Source organism: Nyctereutes procyonoides, unplaced genomic scaffold, assembly GCF_905146905.1.
Source record: "Nyctereutes procyonoides isolate TBG_1078 unplaced genomic scaffold, NYPRO_anot_genome, whole genome shotgun sequence".
In the NCBI taxonomy this organism is placed as follows: domain Eukaryota; kingdom Metazoa; phylum Chordata; class Mammalia; order Carnivora; family Canidae; genus Nyctereutes; species Nyctereutes procyonoides.
In genome coordinates this window covers 3773086-3799473 of record NW_026575020.1, presented here as the reverse complement: position 1 = coordinate 3799473, position 26388 = coordinate 3773086, and the positions used below count along the sequence as shown (strand labels likewise).

Genomic DNA, 26388 nt, shown 5'->3' with positions numbered 1-26388 from the left:
CTCAACTTTCTTTTAAGAGTACAATATATAATAAGAAAAATTGATAAATCAGGAAATATTGAATAAAACATAGTATTTAAAAATCTAGAGATAAAGATGACAAGAAACAGCTAAAAGAGTTGTAAGTGGTTGCCTGTAGAAAGCAGGGCTTGAGGCAGAAGAAGGGAGAGAAAAAGACACTGTTGTTTTTGTTTTTAGCACAATTTAACTGTTAAAATGCATTCATTACTTGAATAAAAAGGAAAATTTTTTACAAACTAATCAAAAACTAATCAAGAAAATTTTTTACAAACTAATCTCAAGTGCACTTTGGATATTTCACTGTAAAATTTACAAAAAAAGTTGATATAAATCCAGTTTAAAAATAGACACTATGGTATGTCCATGTCTAATAGTTAAATAAGACTAGATGAAATATCCTAGTGCTGGATAAATTATTGTAAAATGTTTTTTAAATTCATACCTAAGCTCAAAAGAAAATAAAACATTTAAAAAAAACACACACACAGAGCTGAACATGAATGGTGAGCAGACATAGAAGCTCGAGTTATCTTAGAAATATGCTTAGATTAGAAAGATTTTTTGGTTAAAAACTCCACTGAGAAGTAAGATTTGGACCTGACCAAATGTCATAGCTGAACTTGAGACCCCACTTAAAGCTGTATGCCACCAAAGCCTATATCATCAGTAGAAAAGATGAAGTTAGAAAAGTCTCCATGCTGGCGAAATGGAGAAACCAGCAAGTCATTCTGTTACCAATGGTACTAAGTAAAAATCTGATAATGTGAATATTATTTATATTTGATAATGACTTATAATCACAGCCTTACTCTGATACGGTCAATTTAGTCTGAGAACCCCAATCCAAGAAATCCATTTAAGATATTTTCAGGATGGGGTGTCTGAGTGGCTTGCTTGGTTGTCCAACTCTTGATATCAGGTCAGGTCTTAATCTCAGAGTTGTGAGTTCAAGGCCTGTGTTGGGCTCCATGCTGAGTGTGGAGCTTACTTAAAAATAAAATTAAAAAAAAATTAAAAAGATGTTTTCAGGTTGGTACTGCTTCACATTCCCCTGGAGAAATCATCTCAGTCCTGGCCCTACACGACTCCCAAAGTTAAATTCCAACCACATATGAACTCAAAATAAAATAAACATATGAGGAAATAAACACATATGACTAAGAGCCAAAACTAACTACAATCTACAGAATAGGACGTCAAAGATCAATGATAATGCAATTACAAGGAAATGTATGCAAAAAAATGTGTTTTTTGTGTTTAGGGAAGTGAAAGAGAGAAATGGAAGTGTTCTGAATGAATAACTATAAAAAATGACTAGATATATTTTAAAAAGAAATGGAAACAAAAGAAATAGATGAAGAGGATTAGGAGTGTGCTTATCTAGATGAACACTGAGCATCCTAGAACTGTTGAATCACTATATTGTACATCTGCAACTAATATAACATCATGTGTTAATTATACTTCAATAAAAAAATAAAATGGGAAATATATTAACTAAAATTGAGAATTTTACCTGAGGATTAAGCAACAGATATGACATAACTAAGGAAGAAATAAATAAATTGTAGGAAAAATAAAACCTTATTATCCTAAATGAAAGAGAATGAGACAGAGGGAGAGAGGGAGAAAAGGAGAAAGAAAGAGGGAGATTGGAGAGAAACTCTGACATATTTTTCACTGGAGTCTCCTTAGAGACCATACTAATGGGGCAGAGGGTAAGAGTTTTCTAGAATAGAAACAGCCCTCCAATTTAAAAGGCAAAGTGAATTTAAGAATCTGCTTCAAGTAACATTATAGTGATGCTGAAGAACACCAAAGACAAAGAGAAAGCAGCAGAGAAAATAGAGATCATCTATAAAGGAACCATAATTAGACTGTCTGCAGCTTCCATGAGCAACAATAGAAATCAAAGACACTAGAATGATCTCTGCAGAAGATATTTTTTTAAGATTTATTTATTTATTTTAGAGAGGGGAGAGGAGGAGCAAAGGAGAGAGGAACTCAAGCAGACTCTGTACTAAGAGCAGAGCCTGATGCAGGGCTCCATTTCCCATTCCATAATATCACAACCTGAGCTGAAACCAAGAGTTGGACACTTAACCAACTGCATCACCCAGGTGCCCCTCCACAAAATATTAAGAAAAAATAATTATCACATTAAAACTGAGCACCAAGCAAAATTATCTTTCAAGAATAAGGCATAGAGTCTGGGAAATCATGGCAATGGTGGCAGAACTTTTGAATCTTCACATAGAAATTACACAGAACAATTATATCACAAAACCAGATACCCATGTACAACTTTTATAACAAATTGAGGTGACCATGAAACCCAAAACGTAAGCTGGTAGAACAAATTATCATTTGCCATAAGACCTGCAGGTCTTTTTTTTTAAAGATGTATGTATGTATGTATGTATGTATGTATGTATTTATTCATGAGAGACACACACAGAGAGAGAGAGAGAGAGAGAGAGGCAGAGACACAGGCAGAGGGAGAAGCAGGCTCCATGCAGGGAGCCCGAAGACCTGCAAGTCTTATGTTAGAAGCACTTCTGTGGGAAGAAGAGGATATCCAGAGGTAGTTGAAGGGTCTGATTACAGGAGAATTATGGAAAACCGATTGAAAAAGGACAGCAGGTGAATTTGAGAAGAGCAGGTGAAACTATAACCTGAAACTGGGTTCGCCTCTTTTGCATGTGGAGCCAAAAGACACAACCAAGCCAAAGACTAGGAAAAGAAAGGGTTTGACAAATATTATATGTTCTCATTCATTTGGGGAATATAAATAATAGTGAAAGGGAATAGAAAGGAAGGGAGAAGAAATGGGTAGGAAATATCAGAAAGGGAGACAGAACATAAAGACTCCTAACTCTGGGAAACGAGCTAGGGGTGGTGGAAGGGGAGGATGGCGGGGGGTGGGGGTGAATGGGTGACGGGCACTGAGGGGGGCACTTGACAGGATGAGCACTGGGTGTTATTCTGTATGTTGGCAAATTGAACACCAATAAAAAATAAATTTATTATAAAAAAAAAAGAAAGGGTTTGACTTGCAACAAGTCAGGAGAACACCATGGCTATTTCCCAAAGCAGTGTCTCCCCAAACAACAAAAGTTGGGAAGTTTTGGGCAGCCCGGGTGGCTCAGTGGTTTAGCGCCGCCTTCAGTCCAGTTCAGTCCAGGGCATGATCCTGGAGATCTGAGATCAAGTCCCACATTGGGCTCCCTACATGGAGCCTGCTTCTCTCTCTGCCTGTGTCTCTGCCTCTCTCTCTCTCTCTCTCTCTCTCTCCTCTCTGTGTATTCTCATGAATAAATAAATAAAATCTTTTTTAAAAATTGGGAAGTTTTAAGGTAAGGGTGCATGTGTATTCACGGATGGAGCATGGTGAGGGAGAATTCAGTAGAGAATTGGGGCAAAAGTCATGCTAAGTGGACAGAGTCCAGGTTTTAATTGATTGAAGTCATGGGGCGGGGGGCAGCATTACCAATTCTCTGCTCTAGTTAGTCTGGTATTTGACTGCTCAAAAGGGTTTAAATTCTGTAAAAAAAACAACTCAAGGATGTGCACTAGGTCAATCTTTAGTTTGAAACAGTACTGGAAGTCTTATCCTTGATTTGTTGTGTCTGATATGGTTAGGCTATTTCCAGGCCTGGTAGAGACTTAGTTTCTGCATTCTCATTAGTCCTTTAAAATCCTTAACTACTGAATTTTTTGCATTTTTTTTTTTTTTTTTTTTTTGGTCATTCCTCCTAGGAAGTCCTGCAAGAAGTGTGTTTGGGCAAGTAGTGCTGGTCAGGCAAGATCACAAAATGGCTGGTCAGGCACAGACCACAGAATGGCTGGGGGCCTTACGTGACTTTTCTTATGTTAAGAAAGCTATGACTCATCTTTCTTTTTCTGTAGACCTCTAACCCTATCTGCCCTCAAAACTGGGAGAGTTTTGCCCATTCAGAAGCAGGTGAGTGAAAAGAATCTTGCATGAGCTGAGACGGAAATAGTCTAGACCCTGTGAATTCTCAAAACCAACCAGCTGTGTTTCCCTTCCAGGAGAGTGCCCCCCTCCCATGAGAAGAAACCCCAGGAAGAAGAATCTCAACTGATCAGAATAGGGTCAGTAGAGATGAAGGGAAGAGAAGGTCCAGATATAGTGGAGGAGAGGAAAAGAGAAGAAATTTGAAATCAAACCTATGTATATATGTGTATATATATATATATATATATATATATATATATATATATATAAAAGATTTTAATTATTTATTCATGACACACACACAGAGAGGCAGAGACACGGGCAGAGGGAGAAGCAGGCTCTATGCAGGGAGCCCAATGTGGGACTCGATCCTGAGACTCCAGGATCATACCCCGGGCCGAAGGCAGGCGCTAAACCACTGGGCCACCCAGGGATCCTGAAGCCAATATATTTTTGATCCCTAGATGAAAAACAAGAAATGGGAGGTATGTATAGTTAGAAAAGCCTAGCGGAACTATACTCATTCTAGAGGTTAAGGAACATGAATTGCTTGAAAAATGAGAAGATAAAGACTTCTAACTCTGGGAAATGAACTAGGGGTGGTGGAAGGGGAGGAGGGCGGGGGTGGGGGTGAATGGGTGACGGGCACGGAGGGGGACACTTGACGGGATGAGCACTGGGTGTTATTCTGTATGTTGGTAAATTGAACACCAATAAAAATTAATTTATAAAAAAAAAAATAAAAAAAAAATAAAAAAAAAAGGAAACAAAAAAAAATGAGAAGAAAAGGATTAAGGTAAAATCCCACAAAATGTTAGCACACAAAAACAAAAAAAATTAGGAACTGCGTTACATCTCTATAGAAAATGAAAGTATGCCAGAAAGACATGTCAACAAAACAAATTAAGGTATAACTTATCATTTCGAAGTGATCTAAAATGCATTAAAAATGATGGAAGAAAAAACAAGCAACATAAACCATAATTAGGACACTTAGAAATGAGAAGACATAACTTAGGAAAGGATTAGAAATAAAAGCAAAAAAATATTTACACTGAATAAGATCCAAACACAGGCAATGAGAACTTTAGGGGAAACCAGTTCTCAGAGAAAAGACATATTCGGGAAATACACAATCTTAAATCAAATATTAGCAAATAAAATTCAATAGTATATGAAATAGCATATACTATTCCAAGGGAGTTATTTATAGGAAATGAGGATGGTCAAATATTACATGCATAAAATGTCATATGACAAAAATCCTATGATCATCTCAAAAGTACTAAAACAAAATGGGCAGTTTTACTTATGCTGGCATGACAACGACCTTTCTCAGATGTAAAACTCTAAACCTATGATGGATATTTATCTATACATGAGACAAGGTATTATAAAATTCTGTATGATGACCAAAAAGATTAAAAAATTAAAAGAGAGGGATCCCTGGGTGGCGCAGCGGTTTGGCGCCTGCCTTTGGCCCAGGGCGCGATCCTGGAGGCCCGGGATTGAATCCCACGTCGGGCTCCCGGTGCATGGAGCCTGCTTCTCCCTCTGCCTGTGTCTCTGCCTCTCTCTCTCTCTCTCTCTCTGTGTGACTATCATAAATAAATAAAAAATTAATAAAAAATTAAAAAAAATTAAAAGAGAAACAGCAATAGCAATGCATTTGCAACACCCAATAACAAATAATAATTCACTTCTCTGGTAATGAGCGTCCACAGATCTTGGGTGTTTGTTAAAAGAAAGCATATCAGTTTGTGATTTCTGCTTTAACAACCTCCCAAGCACAGTATCTGAAGTCCTTCTCCTTCAGATGGCAACTGACTCCTTGGAGGTACCTTCAGTGTAGAAACTCACCACAGCAAAAAGCAACCTTCAAGGTTTGGAGAAAATATGTTAATTATTAGTAGAACTCCTGAAAAACTCAGGAGCCCCATAATTCTGCTGAGCAAAGGAAAATCATAGACCAAGAGGCCATGATGAATTCTTATTCTCCCTGAAGGGAAGGACAGATTTAAGACTTAAGTTCTGAGGATGGGATACTTCCTTCAATCCTATGAACTCAACAGAATATAAAGGAGACACCCAGAATTTAATTTTACATCTGTTCCTTTGCTAAATAGATACACAAGGAATTCTGGTTGGTTCCCTTGGCAAGAAATTGTTAAAAAACGAAATTCAACTGAGTAAATTTGAAGATTGAATTGGCTTTATTAAGCGATGCATGAATTGGGCAGCATCCTTTGTTACAGATAGCGAGATGCTATGACAAGCTGTACCAAACGGGAGGATTTTTAGGAAGGAGGGTGCGGCAAGAGGTTATTAGCAACAGAAAAAAAAAAAAAAAGAAAAGGATGGTTACTTCTTCTTTTCTGAGGAAAGGGAAACACAGTTTTTTTTTTTTTTAAATCATGCAGATGACCTCACCAGTGCTGATCAGGAAATTTCAGATTGACTCATAAAAGGTCACATTCCTGGAAGAGGTCGAAACTGTAATTAAGTCTTGGTTTGCTGCGTGGGGGGCATATGACTTGTAATTCCTTTCTTTCTTTTTTTAAAAACGATGACTTAGAGTTATTTGCTTTTCTTTTTAATCTTGTCACATCAACAGCACCAGTACCACAAAGGCAATGTGTGCTCCCTATACTACTGAGGGAGTACAACTCTGATTCCAGTTCCAGGTGTGGATTTTTCCCCCCACACCAAGCAATGCTTTGAAGCCAGCAAAAATTCTCCCACACTCAATTATGATGCTGCCTACCTGGTGATAGATGAAGGGTTCAGTCCTATAAGACTGTTCACTCTACCTTCAACTATTTCAGACCCCAAACTCAAGTCTGGCTTATCACTGTGCTTCTAACCCAATGGCTATAGATCAAAAGTTTTCCCAGGATCCTCTTCTTGGGTTGATTAATTTGCTGGAGTGGTTCACAGAACTCGGAGAAACATTTTACTCACTAGATCACTGGTTTATTATAAAAGGATAGAACTCAGGAACAGTCATATGGAAGAGATGCAGAAGGCATGGTATGGGGAAAGAGTGCAGAACTTTTGTGCCCTCTCCAGGTGCACCATCCTCCCCAAATCTCCATGTGGTCATCAACCTGGAAGCCCTGCAAACCCCATCCTTTTTGGTTTTTATGGAAGCTTCCTGACTTGGGTGTGATTGATCAAATCATTGTCCTTTGGCGATTGAACTCAAACTCCACTCCCTCCCCTCCACTCCTAGGAGGTGGGGTTGGGGGTGGGACTGAAAATTCCAATACTCTACTCACATGATTGGCTGACAAGCATCCCCCATCTTTAGTTTCCTTAAAGAAAGTTTCTTTAGTTTCTTCTTTAGTTTCCTTTTAGCTTCCCAAAGTCTCCTTATTAACATCACAAAAGAACCTTGATAGCTCTAGACCCCTTGGAAATTCTAAGCGTTTTAGTAATTCTGTGCCAGGAATGGGACAAAAATATGTTTCTTATTATAAATCACAATATCACACCATGAAAAGCCAATCACCATGAAGAGTGTTTTTAAAATCAATGTATTATGAGCACATCTGATAAATGGGTCTGGCTTCATCAGCATGAAACCTGTGTAGGACATAAGGTTTCATGTTCAGAAGGACCCCATACTAGATTTAATGTTCTTCTGTTGCCGTCTTGATATTCTTAATTTTATCTCAGAACTTGTGTCTTCTAAGTGAAGCCTGCTGGGACAATGGGATAAGAGTTTGAGCAGAGGAGTATGGAAATATGTTTATCTGCAGTTTTTCCTTACAGCAGCATGTAGCATATGCAATGCCCAGGTGCACAGCATTCTGGTGGACCCATCCTGTGGAGTTTGGTGAAACTCAAAGCACATGCTAGGTAAGTATGTCTATGAGTAAGCAGGGTTTCTGACAACCCCAAGAACTTTTCCATTCAAATGGAATTTGTTTCAAATGTAGAAAGAAGGCAGTGGTGTTCTAAAGAACATGAACTACTCAGGAACCCTATCACTTACTGTTGCATTCCTTTATGAGCCAACCGCTTATGCTGAAAACAATGATATAGAAAGATAGGGCAACCCACAGTTCCTTTTCCTGTCTTTTTTTTTACTCATCACTATGCCAGTGATGGCTAGTGTTGGTAAAATGGGAGCAGATAAAGGAGTGAAAGATAACCAGTTGAGTTGGTTTGGTGCAGTGTTTCCACTTTTGGTAAGAACAAAATACATGTCCATGTGTAGGGGCCAACCAAGGGTAGTCTGCCCCAAACTATGCCACTTTGGCATATTGACTATATTATTTTTTATGTTTTTTAAATATTTTATTTATTTGAGAGAGAGTAAGTGAGAGAGAGAGAGAGAGAGAGAGAATATGAGGGGGAGGGTCAGAGAGAGAAGCAGACTCCCCACTGAGCAGGGAGCCTGATGCAGGGCTGCATCCCAGGACCCTGGGATCATGACCTGAGCTGAAGACAGATGCTTAACTGACTGAGCCACCCAGGTGTCCCTGGCATATTGACTATTTTAAATAAAAGCTACTTAAGGGATAGCCTGTACAGAAGGACACTCAGACCTCCTCTGCTGCCTTGAAAGCAGCAAATAAATTTCCTGTGTGAAGCTTACCCTCCCTATACAAAGAGGTAAAGAGAGATCCTTATTACTGAAGATGGAGAATTTAGAGGCAAGAAGGTTGTATAAATGACTCTTGCTACTTTTTATTGATTTACTACCGCAGCCCGAATTCTGTTTAGAATTTCTTATGAATTGAAGCTCCCAAAGCTATGTTTTCCTTGTTCTGTCAACTGCTCACAGATTAATTTTCTCGTTGTCTAAAAAGTATAAAAAAAGCCAGCTTTGGTCATTTCTTTGGGTCTCGAATTGAATAGTGGGTCTCTGTGCACACATAAATGACTTTGTTTATTTTCTTCTGTTAATCTGACTCCTGTAAATTAATTCTTAGTGGAGATGGAAGACTTTGTAGAGTTGAAGAAGAATTTTCCTTCCCTTCACATGTATCAGCTATAAAATATGAATTGTGTTATTTTAGTGATTCTGTACACAAGTTAAATGTTCTTCTTTTTTAAAAAAATATTTTATTTATTTATTTGAGGGACAGAGAGTGAGCGAGCGAGTGTGCACGCATGCACAAGCAGGGGGAACAACACAAGGAGAGGGAGAAGCAGACTCCCCATTGGGCAAAAAGCCCAACATGGGGCTGGATCCCAGGACCCTGGGACCATGACCTGAGCTGAAGGCAGATGCTTAACCAACTGAGCCACCCAGGTGCTCCAGTTAAATGTTCTTTTTTTTTTTTTGTGAATTTAAAATGGGTATTTCTCAACATAAAAATGAATGGAAAAATTTATGCCAATAACTTAAAATTTTTAATTTTTATTTACTTAGAATGATATTAAATGACAAATTTAAAAAAAACATGACAAGTAGACTGTATGACTGCAGAAGATAGGGAAAACGCCATATTTTAGTGCCTTTAATGATACTCCCCACCCCCCCGATTTTTGAACAAGGGACTCCAACTTTTCATCCTGCACTTAGCCCTGCAAATTATGCAGCTAGCCCTGTACACTCTATACTTGGGAGATTATTTGCCCATGAATTTCTAGTATTAACTTCATTTGATCCCTTTTGGCTCAGGATTTTGTAAACATCCCATCCTTTGTCACTTCTTTGAACTCCCAAGCTGTTGTGTTTTGGATAGCAGTCCTGCCTTCATTGGAGCTTCTCATTAGAATCAGGCCACATAACAGAAATAGGAGAGCTGCTTTCCTTTTAGGGAATTTAACATTTGTTAGGATTCCTTACCATACGTTTTGATCTGGAAACAGAAAGACGCAATAACCATAACGTTCATCACCCTCATGAGATTTTAAGTTCTAGACCAGGTGTTGGTGGGTTGAATGTGGTCTGCCACCTGTTCTTGTGTAGCTCATGAGCTAAGAATGGTTTTTACATTTTTAGATGGCTAGGAAAAAATCAAAAGAAGAATAATATATCATAATATGTCAAACTTAGTTGCAATTTGAGTTTCAGTATCCATAAATAGTTTTATTGGAACACAGTCATGTTCATTCATTTACTGATTGTCTATGGCTGTTTTCTGCTATAATGGTTTAGCCAAGTAGTTGAAAAAAGAGACCTTATGACCTGCAAAGCCTGAGCTTTGCTATCTGGAGCTCGACAGAAAGTTTGCTCTAGGAAAAAAGTCATTCACAGGAGGCTCAATGCTGTGGATCTTCCCAGAGTTAATCTTGTTTATAAGGGAACAAGAACCCTGGTAAGTATCCAGATCCCCAGGAAGTTTGATAGGCTCATTGGTAAGATTCCAGGAGGCGCCATCTAGTGATGGAACTTTTCAATCACAGGAGAATTTCTAATTTTTTTCCTAGTTATTTGTCCATGCAAAAGGGTGAGATATTTAAAGATTATGCCTAGTGAATAATAATATTTAAGTGCCACATGATATTCACTATTATTTAAAACTAGAGTGAAAGGCAATTAAAATAGATTCCATAAATGTATACCCATGATTGTGATGTAGGAAAAAAAACTCAAATAATTGTTTATTGGTTATGAGTGAATGGAAAGGAGTGCACATCTACTTTTTTATTTATTTGAAAACAGACGTCCAAAAACCTGTAAAAATTAGCTAAGAAAAAAAGTATTTTTGCTAAGTAACTTATTATTAAGGGCAGAAAGTTGGTTTTAAAAAAAATTTCCTTGATATTTAGAATAACGTAGTTGTGCAGGATCCTTTCCCAGACTGTTCTTTTCTCTATGGCGGCTAGAAAGGAACCTTTTGCTCTGTTTTTCCACTGGTCACTTTAGATGTCTTTTCTTCAATGGAGTGAACTCTTGATGATAGAACTTTACCACGTTGATCTATCTCTTCAACCACTGTCTTTACCAGTGTGGTTTTGGATAACTCTAGAAATAAAACACATGTGAATACACATATTCCAGCTAAAAGATTACATGAGGAAGAATTCCAGTGCTAGCTGTGATATAACATATTATGTACACTTTGATGAGAGAGTATGTGTAGATTTATAATAATAGTTTAGTATAATTTTATCCACTTAAAGTAATACTTTAACTTCAGAGTACTCTAATTAAAATTATTTAAATACAAATGTTGCCACACTATATGATTACCATTAACATGAAAGTACTTGCAGTAGAAATAGAACTAGATTTTATTACCTTTGGATGAATTCCCTGAGCCTCCTGATCCAAAGCCCTTTGATTTGGAGCATGAGCTGCAAAAAAAATCCCAGTTTATTCTTTAATATATCTATATCTATATCTATATCTGTATCTATATATCTATATTCTTCAATATCATTTAATAGTGACAATAGTTTGTCACTTAAATATTCATTGAGTCAAATGATGAACATGAACTCAAGTGAACTTTGTTTTTTTTTGAATATTTTATTTATTTATTCATGAGAGACAGAGAGAGAGAGAGAGAGAGAGAGAGAGAGGCAGAGACGCAGGCAGAGGGAGAAGCAGGCTCCATGCAGGGAGCCCCTGTGGGACTCGATCCCGGGTCTCCAGGATCACACCCTGGGCTGCAGGTGGCGCTAAACCGCTGCGTCACCGGGGCTGCCCTAACCCAAGAATTTAAACCTAAGGAGAATATATATGCATATTGATATACGTACATAGTCTATATATACATTTATAAATATATACTTTTTTAATGAAAGTAATGCTTTTTTTTTAAGAGAGGGAGAGAAGTGGGAGAGGGGCAGAAGGAGAGACAGCATCTTAAGCAGACTCCTTGCCCAGTGGAGAGCCAAACACAGGGCTGGATTTCACAACCTTGAGATTATGACCTGAGCCAAAATCAAGAGTTGGAGTGGCTTAACCTCCTAAACCACCCAGGTGCACTTACTCCTTTTTTTTTTTTTAAGTTTTTTATTTATTTAAGTAGTGCGAACTCTTCTCACTGTAGCATTCCAGCTGTTCTCTCTTTAAATCTCAGGCCGAATTCGTAGGTTTTCAGGATGATTTGAAAGTTATCTAGATAAGTTGGTGCAGACAGGTGACTTGGGGACCACTCTTCTGCCATCTTGCCCTGCCTCCCTTATTTATTTAAGTAATCTCTACACCCATGTGGGACTTGAACTCACAACCCCAGGATCAAACATCGCATACTCCTCCAACTGAGCCAGCCAGGCATCCCTACCTTTTATTTTTTTAACATATAGATCCTGGGGGCTGCACAGACTATGTTTATTTGAGGGCAGCAATGTATTTGGAAGGGAGTGAAAGATGGGTAAAGCCTGGTGGGGAGTAATCTCAAAACCTAGAATGATTAACATGGATAATGAATAGGGTCTTCTGCAGGGATGACTGGGGTCATCCAAAGCAGATGAAGAAGGGGCTGTGATGTACAAAATATGGAAGGGATGACTGCAGATGGAATGAAGAAGAAAAGGATTGGAGGCATGGAACATGGACAGCCCATGGTTGTGGTTTAAGATAGGTAAAAACCTATCTGATAAAATACTGGATTTTCATTTTTTTTATGATCTGTTTTATTTATTCATGAGAGACATAGATAGAGAGGCAGAGACTTAGGCAGAGGGAGAAGCAGGCTCCCGTGGGGAGCCTGATGCAGATCTCCACCCCAGGACCCTGGGATCACAACCCAAGCTAAAAGGCAGCTGTTCAACCACTGAGCCACCCAGGCATCTCAAAATATCGGATTTTCAAATGGTGTTACTTACTTCCCATCTCCATCAATCAGGCGGCAATAGGTCTCAATTTCCTTTTCCAGGTGGACCTTGATGTCAAGCAGCTGCTCATACTCCAGCTTCTGGCCCTCGGTCTCAGTTCTGACCTGGTGCAGCTGCTCCTCCAGGGCCCCGATTTGAGCCTGGATCTGGGCGAGCTGTGTGCAGTAGTTGCCTTCGGTCTCGGTCAGGGAGCACTCCAGGGAGTGTTTCTGAGGACAAGAGATGTCACAGCAAGGATGAAGCCACTTGGAGGACTATGCAGACCAGCACTTCTCAGCAAACAGCAGCACTGCTTTCTAGGTGAGTTTTGGAAATCTGTGGGGATCATCATAACAACATGGGAGGTGCAGAGGAAGGGGAAGTCACAGGCATTTATGGGGTGGAGGGGCGGCATGCTGGATGACCTGATATGGCATAAATGGCCCTTACCCATGAGACTTTTGACTGTTTCGTTGGACTTTTGTGATATTTAGGTAATATTTCCTATCATGCAGAGAAAAAATCTTTTGGTGGAGGGGATAGTGCCATAAGAAATCATATTGGAAATTTTATATATTGACATTACATATTTACTTTGGGGTTGGTTTTGTTTTTTTGATCATTTTCTGCCACTGTCTCTAGAGACCTACCCCACCACTGCTCCAAGGCCTTGTGTGCTGTTTCCTTTTCTGATTTGTTCCGGATTTGCTGTTGTTATTCAAAGAAAGGCCTTTTATAGAGTACTTGAGAAAGAATGAATGTCTTAATGAGGGTGGGCTTTCAACACAAGAGATATATTCATAGCACAGTACAGGTCATTATTTCCACACTACTCTTACGGATATTACACCTTCTCCTTTCCACTTGGACAGGCTGTCATCTGTCTGGTCGTGTGATGTCTACTCCAATCAAAGTAATTATCTTCTCCCCTTACCATAGATAAGTACATCTGGGTGGTTATTTCTTCTCCTGATATTAGTTATTTTCTGAGTGTCCACCCCCATTCACACTCTCATTTTCCTGTTCTTCTTGCATGGAGCCACTCCTGATATTACATCATTTAAAATAAAACTATTTGTCAAGGGAAGGGGTAAGCTTCTGTCTCTGTCATTACATGTTCTGGGGTATTTGGGCCTAAGTGTTTACAAGTTAAATAGATTTTATTTAAAAATACTTATAGTTTTCCTTTTCATTGCAGTTATGGCAGTATAGTGGGGTTTTTTAAATCTTTTTTTTTTTTTTGGATTGCTAAGTATATCATTTGTTGACTTCATTCTAGGACAAAGAGGGAGTTATAAAATATTCATCATAACAGGCAGACATGGGGTTGGATGGGGCTAAGAACCACTGATTTACTAAATGGGCCGACTGGTGCATTACATGGGTGGTGCTGGCCTCTCCAGAGCAAAGGAGTGGAAGGTGGACAGAATGGTGATGGGGAGGAGGCAAAGATGTCAGTGAAGTGTATGCTCGGCTGTTCGAAACATTAATTTCCCTGATGATGTGTCCTCATGTGGTATTTCTTTCTTTTTTTTTTTTTTAGAGACGGTGAAAGAGGGGGAGGGAGAGAAAGAATCTTAAGCAGGCTCCCTACCCAGCAGAGCTCGATCTCACAACCCTGAGGCCATGACCTGAGCCGAAATCAAGATTCAGATGTTTAATCCACTGGGCTACCCAGATCTGGTATTCCTTTTTAAGTTTGCTACTACTCTTCTTAATCAGAGATGACAGCATCCCTATCTCTGTCTACAGCCTTTCACTGTAAAGGTTAGCTTGTAGATAAGGAAAGAGAACAGGATAAACTTACAAGTTTGCATACTATGGGAAGCATAGGGAAAGTTTATATATTTAGACAATTCCCAACTTACATGTGATTTGTGTACTAAACTATAGAGATCTTGCCTAGAATCCATCTATGATGAATCTCAAGTATGGAAGTTAGGTTCTACACCACCATTATTCTATAATTCTGTTATGTTGTCTAACATGGGCTTTTTGTGTAGATTATTTCCTGAGCCCCAACTATGGTACTCCTGGCTGCAGAGAATTAACTACTTTCTAACATCACCTCCTATGTGAAAGGGCTTACATTTTGATCTGGGAACTCAGGAGTTTATTTGCTTCAATGTATCTCAGAAATGAGAGGGCAGGTTTGTACTCAGTTTGTGCTCAGTGATACAGCAGCAAGCACAGGTCCTCTGGGTTCTAGTCTCAGGGACAAAGGGAACGGGGCAGAGAGCAGGGCTCCAGGGGCCTCAAATGACAGGGAGAGGGTGGGGTTCCTGCAGAGGAGACCAAGGTCAGGACAAGAGGGGCACACCCTGGTTCAGTTGACAGTCCGTGGTTAAAACAAGTCTCCAATCTAAACATTATCTGGTAAGAGAGCACTCTACCTTTTTAGAGTGGTTAAAGCAAAATGGTCTTCCTGTAGTTTTGGGTCATCTTTACCCTTTCTGCTCACTGCACTTATTTGTATAATAGTGGTGCTTCTCTTTGGGTTACAATCTCATGTCCTCAGGGAGCATGAAACCCCCTATGACAATGGGAACCCGTGGGCCATGTATATGCGTTAATTCTCAAAATCAGGCTTTTTGGGTGCTGCTAGCTCATACCCCAGAAGGAAAGCCAGTTTTAGTCCTGGATTGTCTCCATGGTAACCTCTGAAATAATTGGCAGTAGGTGCCAAGGTGGCTGAATGCCCAGCTCTGTGAGATGAGCGGGGATGAAAAGGCTGACAGTGCTCATAGGGTTTCAGATATGTACCCTCTTCTCTACCTTATGGAAAGCACCATGTGGCTTTCATTGGCCTGCATCAATATGAGGAGATGCTGGGGAGGCTCCTAAGGTCTGCCTTGTGTGGCCACCTTGACCTTGGCCTGACACTTAATTTTCAGGTGGGGTAATAGTGCTGCTGCTCGCTTTGTGGGGCCGAGGAAGGGGCTGTGTGAAGACGTGAGCTATTTTTGTGAAAGGGGCCAGGGAGGAAGAAACACAGTCTCTCTCTCTTTCTGAGTGTTTCGGGGTCTATCTTCCCTGCTCTCTGCTGCTCTAAGGATTTGTAGGGAAAGCTCTAACAGAGAAGAAGAGGAGGGTTTCAGTTCAAGTCACTAAATCCAGGCTGACCCGCGCTCTCGCCTGCCTACCGTTGCCAGGACGGACTGCAGCTCGATCTCCAGGGTCTGCAGGGTGCGCTTCATGTCGGTCAGCTCGTTCCTGGCCTTGGTGGCGGCGCCCGCGTGGTCAGAGATCTGCTGCTGCAGGGTGGCGCTCTGGAAGGTGGGGTGCAGAGGGGTGAGCAGGCTTGCACCTGCCCGGCGGGCCTGCGTGGGACTGGGCGGCGGCCTCACCTTCTCGTTGAACCAGGCCTCGGCGTCCCTGCGGTTCTGCTCTGCCAGGGCTTCGTACTCGGCCCGCATGTTGTTCAGCAGGACGGTGAGGTCCACCCCGGGCGCCGCGTTCATCTCCACGTTCACGTTCCCTCCCGCCGCGCACTGCAGCGCCTGCATTTCCTGCAGGGAAGTGTGTGAGGACGCGGTGGGTGTAGGGTCAGTGCGTGCACCTGCTCTTCCATGCTCCTGCTGGGAGCCCAGCGCCTGGCTTCCCAGCCCTCTCCCTCTTTTTTCATGTTTCCTGACCTTTCCCTCCCGCATAATTACCTCCTTGGGGGCCGGTAGGGTTGGGGTTTTAGGCTTTTTCAACCTGTCATCGGGTGATTTCTGAAACATTTTCATCTACTGTTTGTTTTTTTGTTTTTTAGATTTTCTTTAAATTCAATTTGCCAACATAGTATAACACCTAGTGCTCGTCTCATCGCGTGCCTTCTTAATCATCTATTGTTTTGGAGACTATTTTGGGGATAATCATTTTTTTTTAAAGGAGTTTGAAGCTGCTTGGTATAATGTATCAAATAATGATACACCCTATACATAAATACATACAATATACGAATATATTTCAAAACCAGTAACATTTAAGATACTTGAAATTCATGCATCAAAGTGCCTATTTTTGACTAATAGGAATAACTATTGATGAAAATAAATAATAATAATAATATATTATTGGGCGGGTTCAACACTCAAGTAAAGCCAGACTCATTAAGTGGAGAAAACAATGACATTCATAGAGAGGTCTTCTGTGAGAAGGTTGACCTCAGGATAGACATTTATGAATGAAAGAAATAATCTAGTGCAAACAGAGATGGGTGTATGAATGCAAAAGCAATGCACCATTTTCAAAATGATAAAATATTATATCAGCCTAAACAAATGGAAGGGTACAGATCAAATGGTTAATATTTATAACCTTGGGAGATGGGATTAGAAGGTTAGAGAGTGGGAGAAATAAAATTCTTATGTGCCTTGGCATTGTTTAAATTATTACAATGGGCATACTATTTTAATAGTTATAATTAATATAATAACTAATATTATATGAATGACATATATAGTAAAAATGCATATAGTAAAAAGCCTATTATAATAATTTAAACAATACTGTTGTAATTTAATGTCCCCCCAAAGTATTTAAAACGTACAGAATCATGATTTGACTAGAAGTACAGTTTCTCCTACCTCTTCATGGTTCTTCTTGAGATACCTCATCTCTTCACTCAGGGATTCATACTGCAGCTCCTGATCAGTCCTGCAGAGTGTCAATTCGTCCAGGACTCTCCGCAGCCCGTTGATGTCAGCCTCTGTGTTTTGGTGAAGGGCAAGCTCATTCTCGTACCTTGGGGAGCATTCAATGAATTTCAGCACAGGTTAGATTACTTCAAGAGGTAGAATAAAATAAAACTTTGATTGCTTTCAGCGGCACATTGGAAATTGAATTGGGACTCAAAATGTCATAAAAGCATACAGCGAAAGCCTTCCTCCACTCCTTTTACCAAGTTCTATGCAAGGAAATTGGCAGTTATTTAATGATACAAATTCTGATAGCAGATCCTGATTAAATAAAAATATGCCATTTTAGAATTTTATTTTCGTTACTATTTTTCCTTGCTTGATGCATATTTACGAGCTATGCCTGGAATAGTGCTTGGCGCTATTCCAGGCATAGAAATACAGTGGTGTTTTGTCCCAAGAATGTAATAAACATATATAAACTGCGAGTATAGCTGATTGTAATAACATGCTTTGTGTCATAGGGTGTTGTTGTATTATAACATGCATTACTTTCCTTAATCTTTTATAGTTTATTTTACTTGGGATGAAATTGAAATTTTACTTAACATATTAAACAGACAGGAAACTTTTTCTAGAGAGTGTTTGTTTTCTATCACTTACTTTAGCCGGAAATCATCAGCAGCCAGTCTGGCATTGTCAATATGTAGAATTACATTAGCATTAGCGGTAGTGGAAGAGATAATCTAGAAGAAATCAAAAGGGAGGACACAACAAATAAGCCTGCTCTTATAATTTGTTATCTCAGGAAATAAAAACTGTGACACAATGAACTTTTGCGTAAAAATCTTATTTCCTGGGGCACCTGGGTGGCCCAGTGATTGTCTGCCTTTGGCTCAGGTCATGATCCTGGGGTTCTGGGATCGAGTCCTGCATGGAGCTCCCCACAGGGATGGGGGTGAGGGGGTGGGAGTGGGGGAAGCCTGTTTCTCCCTCTGCCTATGTCTCTGTGTCTCTCATGAATAAACAAATAAAATCTTTAAAATATCTCATTTCCTCAAGTGACAACCAAAATATTTAGAATTTTAATTTCTAAAAATTACAAATATGATTATCTCTTCTCATCTACTCATGTAACTTTTAGAATGCAACACTTTCTTATCAATGAATATATTTCAAAACTAGTAACATTTAAGCTACTTGAAATTCATGCATCAAAGTGCTTATTTTTGACTAATAGGAAGAATTATTTATGAACATAAATAATAAATAAATATGAATATAAATGACAGATAACAGTTATGAAGCATTTCCTGTTCATGTTCTATGTCTTTTTGCTAGGTAATTCTTAGCTTTAAATACTTTGAATATTTTCAGATTTGTGATTCCTCACCTTATTCTTAAGATCTTCAATTATTAGATGGTATCTGCTATAGTCATAATCAAGTCCACGGCAAGATCCTGGTCCATACTTATCATACCAACCCTTGATTTTCCTTTCTAGTTCAGCATTTGCCTCTTCCAGAGCTCGCACGTTATCCAGGTAGGATGCCAAGCGGTCATTAAGATTCTGCATGGTCACCTTCTCATTCCCAGACAGAAGTCCCCCTTCACTTCCAGCAAAGCCAGAACAAGCAGCGCTTCCAAAGACACCACCAGCATGGTTCCCCCCAGGAATACTGCGCAGGCCCCCTCCCAAGGCACAGGAAAATCCACTTCCAGCAAAGGAGCTGCCACATGCATTGCTGCCTGCAAAGCCTGAGCCTCCACTGGATGGCCTGGCAGATCCAGTTCCAGACCATAAGCAAATATGTCTGGACCCACTAGAAAATCGGAGAGACATGACAGAAAGAGAAACGTTCACCTTGTCTGTAACAAGATAGTTGTAACTTCAAAGGTGAACAGAATATTGTCTGCTGATGGTTTCTTTGAGCTTTTATACACAATTATTGGGTGTTTCTATTTAAGTTATGCATGCCAGAAGAAAAATGGCATCATCCAGATTAGCATGAAATTATGTATAATTAGATTTTTTTTTGTAATCTGATGTCTAACATCCCTAGCTATTGCTTCAGGATATTTGTTATCTTAAATATAACAGGGTTCAGTCTATATTAAGTTCATTATTTTAACTTCTAATTTTGGGTGAGTAATCCTTTACTTTCATCTAGACCCTAGGAATATACTGTCATTACCTGACACCAGATATAAAGTCTTAAAAGTTTGATTGTGATAGGGTGCCACCAACTAGCTACAGTAGGGTCTTAATTACCAGGGTGGTATATAAAGAACCATTAAGGGCACCTGAGTGGCTCAGTCGATTAAGTGTCTGCCTTCAGCTCAGGTCATGATCCCAGGGTCCTGAGATTGAGCCACCTGTCAGGCTCCCTGCTCAGTGAGGAGTCTGCTTCTCTCTCTCCCTCTGTCCCTCCCCTGTTCATGCTTTCTCCCTCTCAAATAAATAAATAAATAAAATCTTAAAAAAAGAGAACCATTAATTATAACCATAAAAAATAACCATAAATATGTAAAGAAACATATTTTATCCTGTCATAGCAAAAAATAAATGTGTCATTTAAAAAATATGATCCTGGTAACTTCTCTGGTCTTACTATGATTATAACATCTATTTATTACCTTGAACAATAACGTAGATATAAACTGATTCCTTTATTTAACATGTATGGCTACTATATCTGGTGTTCAAAGCTAAATTAAAAAATGAAGACATGATGGTAAATTACTCAGAGATGGAAAAGATATGGGTACAGTCTCTAAGAAATGTATGGTTGGAAAACAAAAAAAGAAATGTCAGGCAGAAGCTGGATCGTGTTTAACCTTCTCTGTCAAAGAGTTTGACTGGGTATGTGTGTGGGAAGGGGAGAGGCAGTCTAGCTGAGAGGGCAGGAGAGGTGAGCAGGAATTGACCTGAGAAGCCTCCTCTTGAGGCAGTTGCCAGGAAGGTGGGGGTGAAGCAGGTGAAGAGGACAGGAAAAGGAGGGATAGGAGGGATTTGGTTGGGCTTGACTGGTTCCAGATTCTGTGGTGAAGACAGGCATAAAACTGTTTTGCCTCCAGGACAGTCAGGGTGTCTCCTGGAACTGTGCTGGTACAAGCAGTCTGAAGCCTGGTCAGCTAGCACTGTGGCTGTCATCGGCATGGCCTTTAAATGCACTTTCTGGGCAAAACTGTAGGATTTTTTAAAGCAGCAGAAGGTCTTAGACATCTAATTTAGCCCCTTTTTTTGATGGGGCAAGCTGAGGGCTGTAAATGTTAAACGATTTGTTCAGAGTCACCAGGAACATGCCAGATGAAGATTTGGCATATGTTCTAGATAGGACTGAGAGTCTGGCATCATGAGTCTATTTTAAGATACTAATAATTTCTCTAAATGATTTACACCCATACAAATACATATTTTATATAATTCCCTCAATAGTCTTAACATGTTATATTAATTGTGAAATTATTCTCTTAAGTTGCTGAATTATTGAAATTTAAATATTAAAAAATTAGAATATTAAAACATGAAGAATTATAAATCTCTTCAGTGTCTGATTATTAGCTGTAAATAAGTTAAACAAATTTTTGGTGTAATGTGTATGCATCCTTCAGATGTAAAAAAAATTTCCAAAGAACATTTTGTGACACAAAAGGGAAAGAAGTTTTTTTTTTTTTTTTTTTTTTAAAGCTTAAATTGAAATAACTTGCTTCCCTCATTAGCATCACCCCTGGTGATCCCACACCGTTCACAGCAATTGTCCCTGACCTTTCATTTCCACCAGGGGGCAGCGCTCACCTGCAAATGGATGTTGCTTGGCGCTGACTCACCACTTCAGATTGGGTCCTTTGAGCCTTCAGCTGGAAATTATTAAACCCTTGGTAAAAAGCAACCTCAATATTTATCTTCTCAAAGTTCAGAGTATGAAGAGTATAAAGACAAGCTTTCCTTATGTTTATATGGTGCTTTACAGCTTCCAAAGAGATTTTTTGTACATTATCTTATATGAACCTTACAAAACATCTGGGAATTAGTAAGAGAGATTTCCTTCTGATTTAACGATGAGAAAACAGAGGACAAGGACTGTTTAGGGACATACAACATGAAGCAGGGTGAATCAGGCCAGAATAGACCTTGGGATTCAGTGTGGTGGTTCTTCTGTTAAGTACAGTTATCTTAAAGTCAGATGGAAAAGTAACTCAAATGATGCCAAAATCTCTTTAATGAAAAACATAAACATAATTCTTACAAAATTCTTTCCAGAATATCTAGTTAATAGCCAAATGAAACTTTTGATTACAGTTATGCTGCCTATCAGGTGTCAGTCATTCATTTTTTGTTCATTCAAGAAGTATTTAATGAGCACATACTATGCATAAGGCACTGTATGAGTAGCAGGGCATACAGAGGGGAAGAAAATAAATGCTTTCCAAGCCCTTACTGTGGATAATGCTGCTGTGAATGTGGCACACACAAATATCTCTTCAAGACCTTAATATCAATTCTTTTGGCTTTAGACCCAGAAGTGAAACTGCAAAGTCATATGGTACTTTTTTTTAAAAAAAATATTTTATTTATTCTCATGAATGAGAATAGAGAGAGAAGCAAAGGCATAGGCAGAGGGAGAAGCAGGCTCCCTGCAGGGAGTCCGATATGGGACTCCATCCCAGGACCCTGGGATCATGATGTGAGCCCAAGGCAGACGCTCAACCACTGAGCTGCCCAGGTGCCCCTTATATGGTACTTTTAAAAAAAATTTCTGAGAAGTCATCATATTGACTTCTGCAGCATCCATACCATTTTACATTTCCACCAAGAGGGGACAAAGATTCAAGTTTCTCCACAATCTTGCCAAAACTTGCTGTTTTCTGTTGTTGTTGTCGTTGTTATTATTATTATTATTGATGGTAGCTTTCTTAATGGGTGTGAGGTAGTATCTCATGGTAGTTTTGATTTGCATTTCCCTAATGATTAGTGATGTTGAGCATGATCTTTTTATGTATTTATTAGCCACCCCCCACTTGCTTTTATCTTTACAACTATTTTCAATCTACTGAAGTGCATTTTGGTGCCATTTTGTTTTCTTGTCTTCCCTTCACATTTCTTACTTTAGAAAACCTTCCAGAGGCTCTATAGGTCAAAACTTGAATGAGAGTTCTCTTCCAAAAAGGTCATTAGCTTTGTTATGGCTCAGCTCGCCTGTGAACCTATTTATTCATGCTTTTCAAGCATTTCTTTTGAGAGAACTTATTCTGAGTAGGAAAGGTTAATTAGAAGCTTAAGTATGTGATTTTTTTTCTTTGCTAAAATCCCAAAGGACAAAAGTATTTTGAGAGCATTACTCAAATTCTTCCCCCAGGTAATGTCCAATATTTGTACTAATTCACAGTAATTCCCTTTCTAACTGGCACTAGGCTGCAAGGATCTCTTATTCAGTGTTGAGGTGTGAGATGATGTTTGTGTTTTTATTAAGAGACACTGAAAAGCAATGTGACAACTCAAAGAGTCCTTCATCCTTTGGCATGGCTTTCTGTAGGACAACCTAGTTCAAAAAGTATCCTTTAAAAAAAATATGCTTCATACCTGGTTTCCAGGCTGCATTTATTTTTATTGTGATAACTTGTTTCTCTTTGTCACTCAAAGATGCAGCGTGGGTCATTTGCCTCATGATCAGGGTGACCACAGCTATAGCTTTTAGGGATGGTCAACTATCTCAAACCTTTGGGACAGTCATCTGGTCCTTCCCACTTACCTTTACAAACCTTTTGCTGTTTTATTGGACCTCAGGTTCACAGGACTATGTTAGTCCTAATTCTTTGTGATACACTCTTGCCACTATTCTTACTGTCTGGAATTTTGTTTTGCAGCTCCAGAACGGCAATCTCACCTTGATCTCTACCCCATGGCAGACTATGTTAATGATCACTTGCTCTGACAATTTATTGTGATGCTCATATCCATCTTTGGAGAAACTAGATTATATAGCCAATAAACATACTTCTCTGACGATGAACAGAATACTGTTTGGTGTGTGTGTGGTTTTATTTTCTTTATAAAACCTTTATTTATTTGGGCTTATTTAATACATGACCAGGGGCACACATTATAAAGACTGTTTATATACCCTTTAAAAATATAACTAAGGAATAAAAGCAGATACATTAAAGGAACAGAATTAAAAACTTATAGTAGATACCAAATTTCAGGATTGTTTTTTTTCAGTTTTTTAAAAATATTTTGAAAATATTTTTCAAAATGTTTTGTTTTTAATTGAAGTATAGTTGTCACATATTACGTTAGTTTCAAGTGTACAACATCACAATTTGATAACTCAATACTTACACTGTGCTTACAAGTGTAGCTACCATCTGTCACCATGCAAAGCAACTATATCAATAGTATTGACTATATTCCTTAGGCTGTACCTTTCATCCCTGTGACTTATTCATTCCATAACTAGAAACCTGTATCTTCTATTCCCCTTCACTCAGTGTACATCTCCTTGCCACACTCCCCTCTGGCAACCATCAGTTTGTTTTTTGTATTTATGGGTCTGTTTCTGCCTTTTGTTTTGTTTTTTGGATTCCTCATTTAAGTGAGATCATATGGTACTTGTATTTCTGTCTGACTTATTTCACTTAGCATAATACCCTCTAGGTCCATCAGTGCTGTTGCAAATGGCAAGATATCTTATCCTTAATTTTACGACTAATATTACAGTAGTGGAATTACTGGATAATATTGTATTCCTATTTTTTATTTTTTGAGGAAACCCTATACTGTTTTCCACAGTGATTGTACCAATTTACATTCCTGCAAATGGAGCACGAATGTTCACCACACCTTTGCCAACTGGTTATTTCTTTTTCATTCTAGCTGTTCTGACAGGTATAAAGTAATATCTCACTACGGTTTTGATGTGCATTTCCCTGATAATTAGTGATGTCGAGCATCGTCTTATGTGTCTGTTGGCCATTTGTATGTCTTCTTTGGAGAACTGTCCACTCATGTGTTCTCCCAGATTTAGCTGGATTTTGTCTTTGCACGTGTGTGTTTTGTGTCTTGAGTTGTGTAAGTTCTTTATATATTTTGGACATTAACCCCCATTAGATAGAGCATTTGCAAAGATCTTTTCCATTCAGTAGGTTGCCCTTTCATTTTGTTGATGGTTTTCCTCTCTGTGCAAAATAGAATAGTTTCTTCAGTGTCTACTCCATGGAGGGCATTCTTTAAGGGTTTTGTAGGCATTAAGTCATCCCCACAATAATCTCAATGAAGTAGTTATTATCTCTATTATATATATAAGAAAACTGGGACTCAGAAGGGTTGAAGTAATTTGTCCAAACTACATGATTTGTAAATGCCAGTGTCAGAATATGAAGACAAGGAACCACTGACTTTGAAATGTATGCTTTAAGTCACAGATGATCTCTTTTCCTAATTCTCACTCTCTTGATGCAATGTAGATTGGATACTGGGTGGACCTTAGTTACCTTACTCAAGCTATTTCCCCTATAACTAAGGGGAAACTGGCCGTAACTATTTCGCCATGCCCTAGCAAAATTGAGCCGTCACAGATGTCAGACCCCTGATGCAAAGCTTTAAGCAGCACAATGCAAATCCTTCTAGAGAGACAAGCTTTTGCTGTTTAGTAGGATTCCACATGAGTGCCAGAATTGGCTCTGCTGGTTTCACTGGACACTGTCTTGCTTAAATAGCTACATGATAAACCCATGTAATAACAATAGTGATCTGTACAGTTAATTTTTGTGAACTATAAATACCAATGTCCTTGTTAAAATCAAACTTTGTTTAGGCAGTCTTTATTAAAGTACAGTTTGAGTCCAGTTCAGAAAGTTCTATTTAAATTTTTTTTTGCTTTGAGATATAATTGATATATACCACTATTTAAAGTGTACAGCATGGCTTATCTATACAGTGAAAGAATTTTCACAGTAAGTTAACATTCAAAAAGCAGTTCTTTATCAGAGATGATTACTTTATCAGAGAAAATGTAATGTAAGTAATTGTTTAAGAAGGTATTGGAAGACTGAAAAGGTAAGAAGACAGAACTACAATTTAGAACTTTCAGGAAAGAAGGTTTGGGTCACCACCCAACTAGATGAAGTACTCTGACCAGCTGAGATCCTGGTTTGGGGTGGAGGGTTAGGTGGTGGTGGTGATGGGAATGGGTATGAGACAAAGCCTAATAACAAACACAATGATCTCATAGAAACATATTTATCTTTTTGTGATACTGAATATAAAAACACTTATTTCTTCAGAGTAAGAATGGCTGTTTCAGATTTTAATTACTCTAAATCCTAGGACTTGGTTAACTTTGTTAGGGATTTTAAAAGGTAGTGTTTCTAACAGCAGTCATTATATACACAGTGGCAGCTCAGAGTTCTTACCCAGCAACATCTGTTTTAGGGTTTTACAGTGTGGCGTGTTGGGACTTCAACAGTGAAGTTTAGGAGACTGGCTCTGAAGAAGGGGGTCTGGCAAATAGATATGCCAACTAAAGTAGAATTTCTGAACTATGGTAGTATTTGGTGTTGGGTAGGTCATGGAGCTCTGACTATAGGGAAGTCCATTCATTTTGAAATATGACTGGTCATTAGTTTGGAGTACAGAGGGTAGGGTATACCCACCATGAGTCCCAAGTAAATGACCTGGGGACCAGAGCTCAGGTCTTGGGGAAAACAAGCTCAAATCAGTAAGAGTGCAGAAGAAGGCTATTTGGTAGACATGGGTCAACTAGGAACTCACCAGGGAACACAAGGTAATCTTAGGTACAAAGAATAAATCCAGCTCTTAATAAACCCATCTATTCTATATACTAGCAGAGTACTAAGTAATATCAGTTGGTTTCTGAGTGACTGAAGGATATGATTGGGTTGACCCTACAAATACCAGGTCTTTAGCATTTGTCCCTAGACAGAGAAAGTTTGGTGAAAGCTGGGACCTAGAGTTGGCTCTTTGGTACAATTGGTATCATCATGTCTTGATCAGTGTTTGTTTGTCTGATGATAGAC

At 39.0% G+C, this 26388-nt stretch overlaps 1 protein-coding gene across 1 annotated transcript; it reads right to left on the bottom strand.

The window, feature by feature from the left end:
- Positions 1 to 9351: 9351 nt before the first annotated feature.
- Positions 9352 to 19270, bottom strand: KRT28 (keratin 28). The gene is made up of 8 exons (XM_055334876.1): positions 18743 to 19270; positions 18013 to 18095; positions 17299 to 17455; positions 16072 to 16233; positions 15868 to 15993; positions 12737 to 12954; positions 11202 to 11257; positions 9352 to 10925 (listed from the first exon to the last, which is right to left on the bottom strand). Exons 1-8 carry the CDS (start codon positions 19190 to 19192, stop codon positions 10783 to 10785), a joined length of 1395 nt encoding a protein of 464 aa, XP_055190851.1. The 5' UTR covers positions 19193 to 19270; the 3' UTR covers positions 9352 to 10782.
- Positions 19271 to 26388: the final 7118 nt, after the last annotated feature.